The 19,940-nt window shown below is 37.0% G+C and overlaps 1 protein-coding gene across 6 annotated transcripts in view; it reads left to right on the top strand.

Annotated features, from left to right (window-relative positions):
* Positions 1–19,940, top strand: part of PLCE1 (phospholipase C epsilon 1) — a 167,047-nt gene that overhangs the window by 13,019 nt on the left and 134,088 nt on the right. For all 6 annotated transcript variants that reach the window (XM_069796616.1, XM_069796615.1, XM_069796619.1 and 3 more), the window contains exon 2: positions 13,671–15,264. In XM_069796616.1, the coding sequence (XP_069652717.1) occupies positions 14,080–15,264 (1,185 nt within the window). In that variant the 5' untranslated portion in view covers positions 13,671–14,079. The remainder of the gene's footprint in view (positions 1–13,670; positions 15,265–19,940) is intronic.

The following is a 19,940-nucleotide window of genomic DNA, read 5'->3' as shown; positions in this document are numbered from 1 at the left end:
CACAGACCATTAGTTTTCATTGCTGCTTTGCCTCCCCTCAGGGATCTTTTCTTATGCCAGTTATTACTTCGTAACGCACTCAGCTGCCTGCTAAGGTCATCGTTGAACAGTCAGTCCTGCAGGTGAGCCCTCTGCATCTAGTCCACAGGTTTTTCCCCTCAGCGGGATGAAGTCAGTGTTGTCATCTTGCCCAAGAGAAGCCTGATTACGAGGCCTTGGGCTGCTCCTTATCTTGCAGTTTGCTGCCTCAGTACCGGCCTGATAGTGTTTGATTCAGTGTTTCAGGGTAACCTCCTTGTCCCTGCTCTTGGCCTTGCTGGCGACATATAAAAGTCTGTATTCATTGTGCTGTTCGGGTGTTACTTGATCATTAAATTTCCTCAACTTCTTTTTATTGTTTGGGGTGAGAACGTGGTCGTGGCTGATGGTGAGGCCAACGATCTCCCTCATCGGGGAGCGCAGGAGGCGGCAGCGGGAGGATGAGCTGGGGGCTGAGGCTCTGCTGTGGGCCGCTCATCCTGAGACCAGCACCAGCAGATGAATCAGGTCCGACATCAATCTGACGGGTCTGGTCGAAAGTCAGGAGCAGCGGAGGACAGGCCTGGGCCCAGAGCGGCCAACGACACAGCTTAGCCCAGGACTGGGGGGACAATCGTGAGCTGAAATGGCTCCTGGGCCCGTTGGTGGGGGTCACAGGTGGGGCCGGTTATGGCATTTAAGGACTTGGTGTGCTCGGTGCCCTGACACTCCTTCTGACAGAGATCTGTGGCGATCCCCTCCTGGGTTACCATCACATATCATGTGCTAGTTGCAACATTGGTTTGTGGTTATCATGCCCAAGTACATTACAGAAAACAGTAGTTTCATCTTCTTTAACTGTTACAGCAGAAATAACCTTGAGTGTTTCAGCATGTGTTTGCTGGTTCGTTATCTTTTACAGTCCTTTTGTGATTGGGTTCTTTGGCTTGTTTAACTGTGGCACTGGCGGTTTCCTCTCTGATGCTTTCCCTTCTCTGCTCAACCTTAGGGTATACATCAGGCATATGTATATGCCTCCTCCCTTCTAGGAACTTTTTGAGCTAAACACAAGGATATTAAACAACATGATAGCAGCAAGGATGCGCAATCAAATGCATGCAAGCTAATCTTTCTGCTTGACTGAGAAAGCGTAGCCTATATATGTAGCACTCATTTTTACATAACATGTTATTACTGAGGCATATCAATATTGGAACATACGTGTATCTAGTTTAGGGTAAAAAAACCCAACAAGATTCCCTAGCAGCATTTTCAGATTTTAATGAAGCAGTGTTGTTTGGATATTAGCAGAGTCTCTGGCACATATTGCTGCTTATGTCAAAATAAAAAAGGGTGTTCCAGAGAAGGAAGTGTCCTTTTCCAAATTATGACTGCATTTTTTAGCCTGGTTTCTTAGGGAAACAACTTTGCAAAGTCACACTGTGTGTCTGTGTCTTTTCTGCCAGCTTTTAACTTGGCCTGTAGCAATCAGCAATCAGGTTTATTACAAAAGTGCAGATCTCAAAAGATGCTAAAGACTTAACAAATTTTGTGCAGATGTTACTTGGGTACAGAAGAGAAGTTCTGTAAATCATTCTGGCTGCAAAGAAGTTGCTCTGAGAGCTCACACATTAGTGGAGGGTCCATATAGGAGAAAGTCCTTAGTAATACCCCAACCGTAAGAAAAGCTTCAGTTGAAACTGGCATCTCCTTAGATATCACGATTACTCAGAACTCATTATTTCTAGAAGTAACTAAGGTATATAATGCTTGTTTATCATGTGTTCTGTTGTTTTTCAGTGTACCTTTAGCTACTGAATACTCTGCATCAACATTAAATATCCTCTGAAATACTTGTCCATTAATTTTACTAACAATTTCATTGTGTTAAAATTGCATTTCATCTATTCAGCTGAAAGTACAAGAACTTTTAAGAAATGTAACAAACTTTGAACAAGTGATTGTTTGCATTAGGTAAGTATAGAATTAGCTTTTGCCACACATTCTTATCGCAATTAACTATACTGTGAACACTGAAGTAGACTAAAAATCTGGGATAAAGTCCCGTCTTACCAAGGGAGCAGATTTTTGTGTTTAGAATTCCAAATTCTTACTATTCTTGAAGCAAGGAGCTTGACTGTACTACCCAAGAGTGAGTTGTTTTATGATGACAGCACTTATGTTGAACGCTTGCTGAAGGTTTCATCCTAAAAGAAAGGGTGAAGTCCAAATGCACAATTAGAAGCCACGGGTTCTAAACAGGAATCTCACAAGTAGTCAGAAATGCTTAATGGACTACTTTCATAGAGGCTCTGAAAGATAACCAAGAAAAGCAAATAAACCCACATTTGCTCAGCAAGGATATAGACATTCATTGCAATCATTTTAAAGATCTTCAAATAAAGGTTCGCCTAAATGTGTCGTAATCATATATGGAGACATGCTATGTTGATCTTCAGGTGTGTTTCTCCTTCAAATAAGTTAAGTTGTTAAAGAAATGCAAGTGGAGCTTAAGGAACATGGAAGTTGCTGTGAACGTACAGTTTTCGCTGTGTCTGGTTCCATTTATCTTAGAAGACATGATGGTATATTATAAAAGAAACCTAATTTTGACCCTGGGTGTGTTTCCATCCTATTTATTTATTGAATAAGATTGAATTCCTGGTATTTATAATGTGAATTACAATGATGCCTACAAGAGTTTTAAAACATTAAAACATTTAATTTAAAATGATTGCTTAAAATTGTTTATGTTGGTAATAACTTCTCATGTTAATGTAGTAAATACCTTGCAACATTGCGAAAAAATAATTTGCAGTTGTGTGGTGACTTGCTTCTTGCATGTTTAATTCTGGCAAGAGCCAACATCCTAGAGATTACTTCATGGCTTCAATGAGTCAGATGTCTCCCAGAGTACGATGAGGTTGGTAAAGCCATTGTAGGCAAAAAAATGAATGTAGTGGTGATTTGCTGAGCAAATATTGTTTGCTATATTAGAGTAGTGCTGTTTTCAGTGTCGCAGTGCTTAATATCTAGAAAAGTTAGAACAGTAGTAGTATAGAAATTGTTTAATGTATTTTCAGGGATGCTTGATCAATAGTCTTCTGCAAATGACATCTTTCTCAAGCAGATAATTAATTACCCTTTGAGCAAAAAACCTTGTTTTTTCTCTTGCATTCTCTATTAGGCATGGTAATAATATGCAGATGAAATAGCAGATGTTAAAAAGAGAAAGTAAAAATAATAACAGAATGAATATTATGATTCCTAAGTGAATGGTATGAATAAGTCAGGAATGGTATACAAAGAAAATGTATTTTGAGAAGGTGCAAGAGTGGTGCGGTTATTTAATAATGTTAGTCTTCAGCATTTGAAATGTTTTTCTTTGCTTTTCTAAAACTAAAGTGTAAATGCATAGATTGACAGATGTCTGAACTCTTGTTCACATACAGATTAGCTTTTCATTTTTATTTGAAACATTACTAGGGTTTCAGGCTTACTGTTGTTGCAGTTATGACAGCTGAGCAATAATATGTAAGTTATTACTCAAGTAATGTTTTTAATAGGACTACTGTGGCTTAGCATAATGTGAATAAAAGTGTTAGCTTGGGTTTACAGAAGATAAACTGTAGTGATGTATGCGCCTCTAACATACCATCAGACATTTTAGTAGTCAGAAATATTTTTATTACAGGTTTGTTCTGTTCTCACCAGTGTGGCTGGAATCACAGCTGATGCAGGACAGTGAGAGAGAGGGAGATGAGAGAAGACTTGGGTGCTCACACAAGAAAAATGCTGTGAGGAAGAACGAACAAGACAAGGAGCCTGAGGGGTTCTTGTTGCTTATTGTGTGACCTGGTTCAGATCAATTTTAAAACTTTGGCCGGGTGACAGTTTTTTATGGCAAGCTGTAATTGGAATTTATTGAAATGTATGTCAGTGTGCCACTTTAAGTGCCTTACAGGTATGGTTTCACATTGGGCAGAAATGCTAGATGAGCTCAGATGGGAAGGCACTTTGTTATTAAGTGGAACTAGATAAGAAAGAGGCTAGCCAGTGCTGGAGTATTCCTGCTGGAGAGGCATGGATTTCTGCCTTGTGATGCTAACTTCTCTGGTATTACTTTATGAAAAAGGTGGATGAGGGATAATGGTGCTAGGATATTTGGGAAACAGTTCTTTACCTTGAGGCTGAACTGTCACTCAGTTACAAGCTGCTGAGCTAAGGCTTGTAGATCCTCCAAATTAGTACTTGTTACTGCAGTGTCCAGGTAAATAAACCTACTTCTGTAGAAACTGATGTGCTGGCTTCTATCACTGCTGAAGCTTGGATCCCAGGGCAGGGAGAGAAACCTTGCTGGGAGGCATAGGTGGTGCTCCAGGCAGGGTGTGGAGTGTGACTGGCATGCTGTGATGTCTGAACCCTGTCCTCCAGTCTGAAAGGGTCAGCCTACTGTAGGGCTGGCCTGGTGGCTGGCTGACCAAGGCATTAACTTCTAAAGGCTTGAAGCAACTTAGACAAACAGTATCCTTTGGTCAAGGCAACATCTCTGAAAGCATCTTTCAAAGGTGTAGTACAAAGAGAATGGGATCAGAGCATGAAACACCCAGTTCTGTCACTGGTGGGCCATTGTGAATCAGTGGTGGGATGGCTTGCAAGTGAAGGCCAGCAATCAATTTCCTACTTACTCTCCCTTCACATTCAGGAACTCATCTGGCTTTCAAATAATGTAATCTTTCCTGCTTACGTACTGAGTTTATTTGTGATAGTGATTCTCTGAAGAGAGTGTTTGCTAGAAACTAGAACAGAGGGAGTATACCATGTTTACAAATGGCATTAGTATGTAGTCCCAGGTTACTGTTGACCATTTGCAATATTTTAAAATTTATTTGTAATTGAGATTCATTGTGCACAAACCCCCTCCGCTTCTGCTTCTTTTCTTCAGTTTGCAGGGCTTTACTAAGAGTTCCGATCAGTAGAAGATCCTCCTGTTATTTTCCAACATATTTAACACTGGGTGGCCTTAGTGAATGAACGTACTGTGCTTTATCGACTGAGGAGAAATGGCATAAACTGACTAAGGAGAAACCACGTGAATGAGGATGTGTGTGTGTAGAACTTGAGAACTTTGTTAAAGGATAAAATGAAGATAAGAACGATGGCATTGAGTCCAGGGGAACCACAAAATCTTCAAAGGTGGACAAAGCCTTGAAAGGGGATGATGGCTAAAGTATTTCCCAGTTTGAAGCTGTAGGTGTTTCAAAGGACCTGAATGATCGATTGTTGGTACTCAAATACGCACAGAACACGCAGGCAGTGCTGTGAACATGCTACTTGCTGTTCGCTGCAGATCTGTACAAGATCCTCAGTGGGCCTGAGTGAGGCAGTTCTGATCTTGTGGCAAGAGTGATGTATTATTAGGTTCAGTTAATCCCCGTATTAAATACTGAGCTAACTAGCCAGGTATGTGCTCAGGGTTGAAAGAGACAAACCTGTTACTTGCCCTTGTCTTTTCATGTTATGTCCAGTGCATATGTTCCTTCATAGCAGTTTGGTTCAGGGCTAAACTGAAATTAGAAAAGGGTAGTTTGTACAAAAGCTGGAAAGGAGTATTGGGGTTTCCAGTGTTTTCACATTGAAGATGATGTTCCCCTTTCCTTAAGCTGGTAATCATGCAAAGAAGGAGGGCAATGAGGACCGTCTCATTGGTGTAGGGATCAGCTGTGAAGAACTGATGGCAAGCCTTCCCCACGTGGAGCTGATGAAGGACAAATCACCATCTGCATAGTGCAAGTTATTGCCAGTCACTGCCAGGTGAAAAGGCTAATAAACTTGCTGCCCAGTTAAACCATGTCTCTTGCATCCATGTCCCTTGCATCTTGTTTTTTATTTCTACATGTCTGAGACAGGTTTCAGCTGCTGTTCAGTTGCTTGATCTCACATTTGTCTTCAAGGTGAAAAATTTCCAGGAGACTATATGGATGGAAAAAAATACATGTTTTGAATACAGTGATCTTTAATCCTGATGGATATAGTGAACATAAGATATTGAGAATGGTGTAGGGGGGTTGACCAAAGCTTTTCTGAACAAGTCTTGCAAGTTGATTAAATGAAAATGTGTTTGTGAAACTATAGGAAAGTGGTCCTGCTCAGCTGATACTGCTTAAGCTGTTAAAGAAGTCAGCTCTCTCATCTGGGATTCCTTTCTGGCTTTTTTTATCCTTTGTTTTTACAAGACACTTTAATTTGATCATAATAATTGTCACTGTTGATCAAGAAGGTTACCTTGTTTATTTTGCTTTACTGAATGGCATTTCCTGTTTTTATTTGTTTGTTGGAGGTGTTTACAGTCTTTGTTTCATTTCTTCTAACAGGAATTCTGTACATTTTCATTTTTAAAGTTTTGCCTGGCTTATGATGCATCTTCCCTGTTATGTCTTCGGCTGAATTTCCTGTAGTGAAAATGTAAGAAAGTTAGAATTACAGTCTTCCTTTTGAGGACATATTGTCTTTGTTTAGATCACCAGGTACTCTTAAATCTGTGCAGCAGTGGAACTAGAGAAATTTTGGTGATTAAAAATTGAGAGAGTGTGGTTAAGATGTATAATTCTTTGTATTAGCTTTAAACAGATTTATGTCTAATTTGATGATGGTCTGGTAAGGGGCAGAGAAAGAATTGATTCATTTAGTAACTACAGTTATTAACTCTGATGAATATAACTCTGGAGAATTGAGTTGATGCTCCTGGTTTTCAAGATCACAGTGGTACATATTTGTTTTATATAATATCTTTTATTAATTGTCAGTTATTTTGTGTTCCTTTATAGTTTATCTAATCTTTCCAAGAGATTCTACTTACCAGTGTCAAGTTCGTTGAATTCTGCACTTTGAAGAATTTTGTTTTAAATTCTGCTGCACTCCCTTTTCCTATGAGTGTGAGACTCAGTGCTCCAAAGTATTTTTCACCCATTTGAGACTGTTTTCACAGTTCTTCAAAAAGTTAAGGAAATTATTCCAGAAGTACTTGTTCAAAGATGGAGAAGGATAATACCACCTTTAATGGTTAGAGTTGTCATGCATCTCAGATAGAAGGACTCGTTCATCTGAGTGTTGATGATGAAATTACAGTTTTTGGATAAGGCCACTTATCATGACATTCAAGTAACCACTGAACAAAAGGTTTATTTAAACAGCATATTGCAGGTCAGATCTAGAAAGAAATAAAGAATTGACCCTGACAGTAAGATAAATTCAGTCTTGGGTTCTCTCAGCGCGTCTCCTCATACAGAAAAGGAATTTCTGTAAAGAAATGAAGAGTGGAGCTGGTATCTGGCAGTAGCTTCAGATTCTGCCTGATGCAGTGATGAATGATGAGGCAATTGAGAGGGTTCACCATCTGGCAGCCATTTGCATAGTTTGAGACATGTAATACTTGATCATGTTTAGATAGGTATTCTAGAAATTAAAAAAAGACTCTCTAACTTGACAGGATATATAAATACTGTAGTTTTTTGAGTTTTTTTTGTTTTTGAAACACAGACACTGGTGGTAAATCTGAGGTCCCGTATGATGCTCTGTGCCAAATAAAATGTTGTTATAACTTGCTTCCAACTGTTCAAATAGAGTTTGTGCACATCTTGAGTGATTCTTGAAGAGTCTGGCTATTTCCTCCTTACTGTTTGCCCCTGGTTCCCTGGGCAGAAGAAAGGTTTAGAAAACTGATGACGACACATCGGTGCCCTGTTCTTGTCCTGGTATTTTCTGCTTGTTTCTGAGATAAGGCACTGTCATGAGAACCTAACAGTGTGGATGATACTGGATAAATTAAAGAGGAGTTAATAAATGTGGGTTTCTTATTCTCTTCAAGGAATTGCTCTGGAAGAAACTGTAGCTTATTTACTAAAAAAAAAAATGCTCTCTTTTTTTTTTTTTTTTTTTACTTGTAAATGGATAGTTGTAGTATACAAACAACTTTTCTCATGAATCAGTTGTTTTCTTAAGAGCTTGAACTGGGATTATATTGTTTAAACACAGTTGTTGGGGTGATCCGAGCGAGATGATTAATAGTTTTGTATCCACTTACCATGCCAAACTATTTCTCTACTGTTTCCCAAGAATCTCTTACTCATTGATTGCTTGTGCCTTAGATGCTGTATAAATATATATTAATTTGAATTAATATAATTATTTTGTTGCTGCTTTTTTGTGGTGTGTGCTGAAACATCTTTTGTTTAGGATACATAGTTACCATGTATATGTAGCATGTAAGATGAAAGTTGGAGAAATAGCTATGGGTGTCCCAGCGCAGCCAGGGAAGAAGGGAGGATTGTCAGGCCGCCTACATTTGCCCTTTAGCTGTCTTGAATTACCTTCTGTACCAGTCCAATAGCAGTTTGCCCACAGAAACGATGAGTATGGGTTTTGTAATGCCCCATGTCTGTTTGTCAGTCCCCCTCATTCTCTGCACCCATAATCTTGGCCCCTGCTGGGCATTCACCGAGTTCCCTGTGAAGCTCGCACTGCATCCTACATACTGAATTGCATTTGGTATCTCTGGCAGCATGCAACTTCTTTAAATAATCCCCATCTTTACCATGACATGTATCCCTTACTACCCCCTCATACAGTTGCTGTTTTTCCCCACAGTCCAACCAGCATCCTCAAATATTTATCTAATAATCTTTTCCTTGACAGCCTGGAGTTGAAAGGCTTTCTGACTTACCACATTGTGTGATGGTTCTGAGCCTTCATATGCCTTTCCTTAGACTGAATAATAGTGTAAGTCTTAAAATATTCTGGTTTTTTAGTTTGAAGCAGAATTCCTGCCGACTTCAAAAGGAAATTAGCTTGAATAATGAATTGTAGGTTACACTGATACTAAGTTAATACAGTTTTATAGTCTGTGATTATGTTGGATGTTTTACCTAGACTGTTGTAGACTTTAATCCCAGATGGTTGGGGAATAAGGAATTATTAAATGTTATTATTAATTATTATTAATACTAAGTAGAACCAGCTTGCACTTTAAGTCATAAAGTGTATGCAGCAGTGTAAAAAAAAAAAGTAGACAAATTAGTTTTGTGTCACATTTTGTGAATGTGTGTGCTGAAAGGTTGCCAGATTGTTTATTTTCATTATTCGTTTGTCTTGGTTGGCTGACCTCTGCATCCAAGATGATTCACTAGTGCTGGATCTAGTTTCTTATATTTGTACTTTCTTTTACTGATAGAAGGAGCACATTACATTTCTGACATAACTTAAGCCTTGTAAAATGAACCAGTGTAGTTATTAATGGATTTCGTCAGCTAATCTACTGGCTTTAGAAAATGTCAGCATGTGTTGAATGCAGTGCAAGCGTAGCTGTCTACTTCCTGTGCTTTTATATTCAGATTTAACTGTGAATCTGTGTGTTTTGAGATGGATGTGCAACAAGAATAATATGATTTTGAATAATTTCAGCATTGTTTTTATATGCAAATGCATGTATATGTTTGTATGAGGATTTTATAGGAGGATCTAGGCTTTGGCCACCCATATGCAGATAGGCAAGCAAGGGAAGCCCCAGGGAGTGGTAATTCTGCAATTTTACAGTAAGTTACAAAATACTGTTTTATTGGTTGAGCTTATGAGTTTTACACTTGATAGCATTTATAACACTGTGTTAACACGTTTCATAACATATCTAATGAATCCCAACAGTTCAAGGAATTTGCTGGGCACAGTGAATTGAAATCTGTTGATTACAGTGGAAAGCAGAGACTGAGAAGAGTGTAATGGGGGACACATGAAACCCTTGTCATCTGTTCAGCAGAGCCACAGCTTCAGATATTTTTGCAGTTGTCCATAGATCAGAGGCTCTTCCATCATGGTTTTTACTTGCCGTTGCATGAGATTTTAGCATACTCATACAATAGATAAATTTTCTCTTAATCTGTTATGTTCAGGGTGCATTTAGACATCATAGCAAACATGATCTAAACTGAAGCTACTACTGAGACGTGTGGTCCTTACCAGGCATTCCTAATATTTCCTTTTCGTGGAATGTAGTGATCATGTGGCCACAAGGTGAGTCAATTAGTTTGGATGAAAAGAATATTGTCCTGACAAATCAGCCAGCTGAATCAACTTAACTCTGTGGACTCATGATCTCTAGCTGCATGAGATGGGGGAAATGGGGACCAAAGGTCAAAAGTGAGGAGAGGAGCGAGTCTGCCAGCTTTAGTGGCAGCTACCTGCTAGATTGACATAGCTGACATAAAATTACATTTGCAGATTGCAGAACTGTGTAAACCAATTTAAGCAGCATTTTCTTCCCTTCCCTATGCCGCTCATTTTCTCCCTTCTGCTGTTACGGCGCACATGTTAGTACAACCATGTATGAACTGGATTGGGAAAATGATCTAGCTGTGAAGTAACTTGAGCAAAAAATTCTTGAGATGGATTGGTTCCCTATCATGTTGCAATGGTCATGAGAGGATGGGAACAGCTGGACATAGACAGGGAGCTTCTTAAGCAGACATTATTCTCGATGAGATGGATTTCAAACATGGGCACAGATAGAGTGATGCTGGTAGACCGAAATGGGCAGGCATGTAGCCTCTGGAGTTGAGGAGAGAGGTGACAAACAAAACCACTGTTGGGGAAGATTTGAGATAAAGTTTCTAGAGAAAAGAAAAAGATCTGAGAGAAGCAGTTTGGGGAGGACACCTGTGGAGACATTTTGGCATGAGAGACATGGGAGAATGATGCTGAAGGAAGGAGGACTGTGGAAGACCAGTCCTGGCCTCTGAATGAGCTTTGTGGACAGAGTCTGGGATATAAATGGACCTCTGGTTTTAGCAGGTTTCTGTTTACAGAAGCAAATCAGCAATATGTTTGTTTTTTTTTTTTTAAGTTTCTCCATAAAGAATGATGTAAAAAATTTCAAGTTAACATGCATGGTCAGTTTTGTGATCTCAAATTCATTGTGTGATGTTAAAGTTGCATAATGATGTTGTCTTTTTTGCCTCATAGAGTGATGTTGTTTTGTAAGAATTTCATTTGGCAGCCAGCCTAATAAGAGGTGTATTATTTGCAGTGACAATCCATTCCATTAATTTTTATTCCTGGCTTAGCAATATTACAGGGAGTACAGTTATGAATGTATTTTGGTGGCTTGTATTTTCATTCAATTGCCTGGAATTTTTCTGGTGCAAACAGGAAAGATGAATCAGTAGACTAGAGATGTTTTGATAGATGAAAGAAATCGTTAAAAAAACCTGAAGACTATTACTAATACATGTATGTGTTTTATACCTTTTACAAAGTATTATTGTTACTTGATATAGCAAGAAAGAAACTTAAGAGATCAAGAAAAAACCCAGCTGCTTCTCCTCCTAGCTCCTTCTAGATCTTTCTCCTTTGATCAGCATTGTTGTATGTAGATTTGGACTCGAAGGCATGGAATGGTTGCCAGAAGAAATAAAATGGGAACATTTGTAGATGGATTGCTTGCAGTTTTTTTTCAAGCATATACTGGCAAAAAGTTATGTAAGCTGTTACCTGGGGATTTGAAGAGGAAGCAGGGCAGGAAAGATTGAAGAAAGTGAACTAAAATTTCAGGATACAATTTAATAATACAGGGACTATCAAGGAATATAGATTAAAGAATTGCTTGTGTGTTGGCTTCTCAGTGTATCTCCTCTACAGTTGTGCTGTCGCAGTATTTTATAGGGTGTTCAGTAAACAGTGTTGGTAACATGACCCCAGTTTAAGTCCTGTCCCCGCTACTCTTATCCAACTAATGCTATCTCCTTCAACACAACTCTTCTATGAACTGTAGCTTTTATTTTACTTTCTGGTGCTAAATCTCTCTCTTGTACAGGATCCGAGTTTCCCATCTTGACTCTCCTCTGGCTGCTCTGGCATGCACATGCATTTTGTAATGCATGGAGAATGTAATTGTGGCTCTTTGTTCTGTCTCTGTCACTTTCCTTTGCGACCCTTGATCTCTCTTGTGTTGTTAAACCAATAAAATTGAAATCTTGATTGAAATATTAAATTGCATTTTTTTCCCCCATGGTTTTATAGTAGCTACTGTCTGAAGAGAGACAGTTTGCTAGCTGTTGACAGGCTAGCAAAATTTTAAGCCATGGCTTTGTAGCGAACTGTAACTTTTCTTAAATTTGTTTTTCCTTTTTGATGAGCCCCCCCCCCCCAAGATACATTTAGTTACACCTTTGCATTTCATTATGTGAGAAAATAGCATATCAAATGTCCTGTTAAGGAAAGACTATGTTGTATGTTTTACCTTTTGATTTGTGCCAAACTGCTTTTGGATGAAGAGTAGTAGTAATCAATAAAAATGGAAGCTGGCACTCTAAAATGGTTTAAAATAAAATTGTTAATCATAGTTACTTGAGAAGAGTATCAAAATAGATTTTACACTTCAAATTACTTCTATTATTAAGCTTTCCTGATTTTATTCCTCCCATCATTCCTAGTTGTTTGATCAGCTACAGATGATTTAATTATGCTTAGCTAAACTGCATGAACTGAACTGAAGAAGGTAGTCCCTTATGCTTATGTAGATAGTGCCTGGGTCAACATTTGATTGATCAATTCAGTAGGCAAGTTGTTACACCTAGCCATTGATTTGCCTCAGTTTTGTGATATGTTTTGCTACTGAAGTTTCAAAGTAATTTTTTTTTTTGCTTGTTTCTATTGAATTTAGACTGTTTTGGTAAACTTAGGCCTTAATGTAACTTTCTGCATTTTCCACATTTTTAATAACACACTTAATGTTTTTAAACATTAAATACGATAAATTGAAATATAAGAGTATATTTGTTTAATTCACCATGATTTCTCTGGGTGTGTCTCTTTTATTATTCTGTTTCCTTTGTTGAACTATCTGTAACCTCTTATTTTCTGATTCCAAGATTTACTTCTGTCATGCTGTTTGCAGGAAAGAAGCTGAGAATTGATGGCAACATTGAAGGGCAGGTTAACTTTTCAGCTCAAGGCATATAAGTAAAGGGGTCAAAAAGATTATTGATAATATTTCAGTCTTTTACCCTACTCTGCCTTCATGCTTTTCAGTCATAAACTTCTGGCAAAAATACTGTGTTTTCTTCATGATTTCATGGGAATAACATGAAGTTTAATGAAAACAAAACCCATGTAATACAAACCCAATTGTAGTAGTGATAGGGTTCAGTCCTGAATAGGAAATTAATTAGTTTTAAATGACAGTGTAGGTTTAAAAATGATTTTGTTCTTCAACATGTTTTAACTTACCCTGGCTATGAGTCAGAAAAATTATAGAAAAGACATTTCCTTTTTTTTTCTTTGTATATATATTGTGTATTCAATTTCAGTGTTACAGCTTCAGTAAAATTAGTTTTCTGCAGTCATGTAGCTTTCCATAGTGAAGTGAAGACAGCTATTTAAATAGGTAAAACATGACTGTGATTTCCCCACATTGTAAAGTGAGACTTTAAGACAGATTTAAATGTGTGTTTTGGAATTCTCTAGGTTTCAGTATAACTAACTTCTGTTGTTTTGTGTTCCTTCTCTTTACATAAAAACATTTCTTTCTGTTGTAGTTGTGATGGTGGATTTTGTGCCATGGATTCTGTTCAATATATATATTTTTCTTCTTTTCTTTACAGAAAACCAACTTTTTAGATGCCCTATGGGGAGGTGCACCTTTGACATGGATTATGTGTTTGGTCGTCTTCTACAACCTGAGGCGACAGTGTGTGTGCTACACATGATAGAATAATTAATTATGGGAAGAGACAAGTCAAATGGTTACGTCACAGTAAGAAGCTGATTTAAAAATGTTTGTATTTCATGCCAGTAATCGAAGGCCGGGAAAGCCTACTAGCCCAACTGTCAAAAAAATTAATTTTTTTTAAACCCAGTTCAAAAAGAACAAGTACTCAATGTATATTTTACTATGTGTTCCCTGATTAATTAGCACTGAATCTTTTATTACACTGAAATCATGGTGTGAGGATTGATAGACAACCCCCCCCCACCCCCAACACACATCTAGCAACTAAAGACTGTGTCAAGATGACCTCTGAGGAGATGACAGCGTCTGTTCTCATCTCTGTGGCACAGGGTAAAGTGATACCTGCTCAGTCAGCTGAAGATGAAAATACTGAAAATGCTTTGGACACCAATGTTATAAAAAGACACACAGCCAGTCCGGGAAGGCAAACCACACACGCTCTCTCATACTTACACAGACTTGAAGAAGAAAGTCTTCAGGGCTCAGTGCCCAAAATACTCTCTCTGGCGAAAGAACAACTGACTAATGACAATAGCAATGAAAACTTCTGGGAGAGGAACAGCTCCATCCCTGATTCAGTGGAATTTCCGAACATTAACTGTAACATTGTACAGAAAAAGTACACGAGCAATATCCCGTGCAGCCAGTTGTATAAATCTTGTGATCCTTTAGCAGGGGGAGAGGCATGCCTGGAAACTGGAATTCCTGTTTCACTGGAAAGAGCCATGCTTGCTGGAATTCAGTTGAAAATGAATGGACCTCCGTTAAGAAGCCAGACAGCAGTAAATAAGAATGACAGCAATGATACTGATAAAGTGGCCTTTTTTCACTTTCATTGTGCCAGTGAAAGGAATACATCAACGGCTTTGTGCAGTTTACACAACCGCTTCATTTTGGATGACTGCTTGCAGCCAGTAAGTGTTGGTGATGGTAACACCACTGGTTCCCCAGCCTGCACTTGCAGATTAATGGAATTGACAAATTGTGAGAATGAAAATGGGCAGCAGTTGTATGAAGACACTTTAAGGGATAAGTATTTATGTCTGGAAAGAGCCCCACGAAAGGTTAAAGTGGCGTGCTCAGGTCACAACTTCTGTGGAAATAACTTTACTGGAAGAATGCCCTCAAAGCCCTTTCTGAGCCATTTTGAAGACTGTAATGATAACTGTGAAGAAGAGATGGAAGAGGATTTTTTTAGAAACAAAAAGGAACGTTCTACTTTATTAATAAGACGTTTCTGTAAAAATGATAAAGAGGTTAAAAAATCAGTTTATACTGGAACGAGAGCAATTGTTAGGACTTTACCTTCAGGGCACATAGGAACCGTTGCTTGGAATTATGTTGAGCAAAGGAGAAACAACAGTGGCTTGAAGCTTTCTAGGATTACAACAGAACAGCTAACTATAATTCAGTCCTTAATAAAATGGGAATTTAATTCCTTTCTTGAGAAGTCTTTATGGTACGAGGTAAGCTTTTCATCGTGTTGTTTGGTTTTTTTTTTGTTGTTTTTTTTTTTCATAAAAGTTTTGATAAACTGATGACCTTTTCATTAAAAAAAAAAAAGCCTTTGACTAGTAAACACTTAGTAACACTGAACAGGATATTTCACTTAACCATGCTGAACCTTAAGTCAAATACTGCTTTTTAGAAGAATATATTCTCATCCTTTAAAAATCATTGTGGTTTAAAATAGGCATGGGGTAAAATGTATAATTTTATATCTGTATAAAATTTATACATACATACATATGTATGTATGTACATATATATCTATATAAAATGTATATAGGTACATATACATAGATATATGTATAAATATTGTATCTTTATATATAAGAATGTAATTATATACAGATACAAAAAATATACACATTTTATAGATATTTATATTCTAAATAGAAAATGTATATAAAATGCATTTATATTTATACATATATATGTAAAATAGATGTATTAGTATATATTATAGATATACACAGTTGAATATATATGGCATATTTGTGTATATAAACATTTGATGGGTATATTAATGATATAATAATGACATGGAATAAATTGTATAAAATGATAAGTGGCAGTCTTAGATCCCAGTGAAAAATTTTGTTGCTCTAAAAAAGAAAGCATAGTGTTTTCCCTAAGTTACAAATATTTATAATGCTTCTATGCTTGCAAATAATTTTTAAAAATTATGTAATAGTTGAATAATGTATATTAATGTGCTGATATTGCCCTGATTTGTATTCTCTTAAATTAGATAATACAAAAAATTCTAAGTTTAGAATGAAATAATGAATGCATAAATTATTATTGTAGAAATGAAACAGAACTTCCTTAATAAATTATTTTAAGCAGTAAAAGATTTTCTGTGATGGTAGAAATTAAATAGTTGTTGATGGAATCTATAAAAGATTTTGACCACTGATTCTCAAGGATTCACCTGAAATGTGACTACTGAGAAAGAATGGACCAGCAGGAAGATCACAGCAAGAGAAATTCTTTCAAGAAGAGTAAGAGAAGAGAGGTTTACTGAGTTTAGCAAAAAAAAGGAGGTGTGATTTTTCTCTGTTAAAATGTATGAATAAGCTCTAGGGAGGGGAAAATAACCAAGGTAAAGGAGAGTGTGGTCAGACAAGCTATGCTTATAAACTGGTCTGGAATAAATGTAGGTTGGAAACTGGAAGAAATTTCTAGCAGTTAGTGCTCAGACTCTGCAACAGCTTTCAGTAGGACTGAAATGGAGGAAAACGTAATCTACTTGTATAGAACCATAGAATCATTTGGGCTGGAAAAGACCTTTAAGATCATTGAGTCCAGCTGTAAAACTGATAGAATGGATTATATGAAATTTTGTCAGTGATAACAGAAGAGTGGACTTGGTGTCTCAGGGGCTCCATGACAATTGTGCCCTCTAGTAATATCCTCATGTCTTTCTAGAAACTAGTATTTTTTCCATTTAAATAGTTGATTGAAGAGTTCTATGAACATGCGTATCTCAGGTTTTTGTATTAGGTTGCAAAGCTTTGTGGTGCTGTTTGTTATTGTGATATTCACTATCCTAATCAGTGGAAGTACAAACTTGCTGGTACAGCTCATGCACTGCGTGGTGCATGGTCCTGGTCCCATGAAGGGATGAATATGAGCCATGTATTTACCTAACATGATATCTGCTTGGTCTGTATTATCATTATAAGCTTTTTTGGGGGAGAGAAGGGAGAATGTTTTGTAGCTGAGATCTAGTGTAATTTTCATTTATATAGGTATGAAAAGGGAAGAATGTGTTTAGGTTTCTTCATTGGGCGTTTCCAATTTGACTTGAATTCCTTAACTTTCAACATACATGCCTGTTTCACCACTTGCCACCACTGCTGCGTAATACTGAATGTATAGCATTTTGGGGTGTGAGGGCTTTGATTTGAAGATTTTTTTTGTAGTACATACAGAAACTCAGATATAAATGTAATAAGTACTCACTGAATAATTATTTAAATAGGAAAAGTTCTGTCTACAAATGAAAAAAAGATTAACAGACACAGTAAAGCATAATTACATACATAATTACATGCACAGAATATTTTCTCATGGTTAGAAAAAGCTTAAAACCACATGATTCTTTCTTCTTCTAAATGGCGAATACAAATATTTTTCTTCTAACCTCTGTATTTTATATCTTTATGTATAATATGCATCAAGCATTCTTAGCTTTATCTTTCTGTTAATTTAGTGTCAAATATAATTTCTGCAGTAATATTTCTATGTGTTTATGGCTTATATTATTAGCATTATATATGGTTTTTACGCAAACATAGAAATTAACTCAGTGGATGTGACAAATATATGGACCTGTTGAACATATGCAGTGGGTTAAAATAATTTAATGAATTATAAGCATTTGTAGGAAGCTTTCATGCTAATAATCAAAGGAAGAAGGAGAAAGTAGTAAATGAATGTGGTAATTTGTTCTTTCTTTCCCCTTATCTCACCCTTTGAGCATGCATTCTGTTTGGAACAGCTAAGTGAACAGTAGTTCTGTTCTTCAAGGGGAAAAAAAAGTTGGAGAAAATAAGTTTTCATACCAGTACTGGTGTAACATGGAACAATAGAGACCTTTATGTTTTAAGTAGGAAAATGTGGGTCTCATTTGTGCATATCCCTTACATAAAAATTCTAGTGTTAATAAAGGAAAGGCACTGAACTGTTGTCTTGCTGAACAATTTTTTCTTTTTTCTTTCTCTACATAGGAAGGTGGGACTGAGGCTTTGCATTATAGAGAAAATAGATGAAATGATATATTTTTTTTAATGTAGCATATGATTACTGTTTATAGATATTTTATATGCAGATTTAGACTCTTCTGCTCTGGATTTAATGTATGTGTTGTATGAAGAGAGAAGATTTTAATGTTGAATATTTTTTCTAATTTTGCAGGTAGTTTTTGTGGCTATATACAGTGCAGTACTTGCCCTTGTCAGATGGATGTGTGTAACATGGCTGTTGTATCTATTAATGAGAAATTTGCTTGTCTGTGTTGGAACAGTGCAAGCCCCTCATGTTAGTACATATTCAAGATGTCGCAAATGCAAAGAGTTTGCCATAGAAACAAATAATGAGAGTGCAGTCTTTGGTGTTGGCTTTGCTTGGCGTGGCACAATGTATCTACTACTTGGGTTCTGCTCAGCTGCATCATATTAGCAATCTGACTAATTACAACAGTCAGAGTTTCTGGAATCATTGAACCATCTGTGTCTGTGAGATGTTAGGTTCATAGTGCTGAAGTATGCTTCTTTTTTTTTTCCTGATATGATGGTGTTTCTGCGGTGGTGGTAATGTAAAACGGCAAAAGTAGCCAGGTCCACCGTTGACTAAGATATTAAATTGAGCAGCTCACTAGACTACCATGGGGTGGTTTTCTCAAACCAGGTAAGTGACCTCAAGGTCTCCAGATGACAGCTGCAACAACACAGTTGCAGTGCATAATAGCTGAATTCTTTAGTTAAGCTTATTCTGTAGGCGTCAGTACCATCTTTGCTGTGTCATTACATTCCTCATGCCAGTAGTTTGAGCTTTAAGAAGCAAGAATTCTGCTGGCTTGCTTAACTCTGCTCAGATAGAAGTTGGCATGCTAATATATCTTCTGCTCTTCATAGCTGCTAAGGGGCTACTGAAATGCCAAATACTCATAATGCAACAATTAAAAAAAATGCAATTGCCCCCACATCTGTTTCCAGATAGAATAATGATTTTATTATAGATTTACCTTGTAGGAGTGTTTCACAGTTAATTTAATGATTTGGTATAGTAGTTCAGCATTTGTTAGCATCATGTATTTTTTCCATGTAGTGTCCATAGTGTTTTTATGATTCATCTGTTAAATCAATGTAATGCAAGGATTTTTTGATTATGTATGGCTAATGTAAGGAGTCTTGTATTAAGATTTCTTTATTTCCATAATGTTGAACTATAGCCAGTTGGTGGCATCTGTTAACAAAGAGTCAAGGAGAGAAAAAAGATTTGGAGGTAAAAAGTTTTTACTATCCTGTTTTATTAATGTGATATCTAAACTAGTCATCTTGGATAATATTTTTAAAGAAAGCAAGCCACGCACAAGTAATTTTCTGTTTAAAAGATAGTATTTGCCTGAATCTTTTTTTGGTTTAGAATTGATTATTAAATTCTGAACACATTCAGAATTAAAATTAATATTTTGTAATTAATATAAATGTTAATTTTAATTCTGAACCTATAGAAAGCTCGATTTCCTCCATCTGTAGCTCTCCCCCCTGCCGAGGTGTATCAGCAGCTCTAGTCAGTACATCTTCATGTTGCATGCTTTTGTGGCATTTCTGAAAATACAGATAGATTGAGTATTTCAGTATCAGTCATGGAAATAATGTCTGCTTTGACTGTTTTGGCAACCAGTTGCACTAGCTAAATACAGGAGCACTTTACATCAAATGCTAACATATGTTTATGAACAAAGGAAGGGTTAGTTATGCCGTATGTTCAGAAGAACATTTTTTTGGTTGCTTTTCTCAGATGTTGGGTTAATTGTAACCTTTTATTGTCAATATTTTGTCAGAATGAATAGTATAACACTCTTTTTTATCTAGTAGTATCTTGGAAGATACACTTTTCCAGAGTATTC

The sequence above is a fragment of the Haliaeetus albicilla genome, chromosome 11 (assembly GCF_947461875.1).
Source record: "Haliaeetus albicilla chromosome 11, bHalAlb1.1, whole genome shotgun sequence".
NCBI lineage: Eukaryota > Metazoa > Chordata > Aves > Accipitriformes > Accipitridae > Haliaeetus > Haliaeetus albicilla.
Note: the sequence above shows the minus strand (reverse complement) of the source record. Positions and strands in the feature narration are given on the sequence as shown.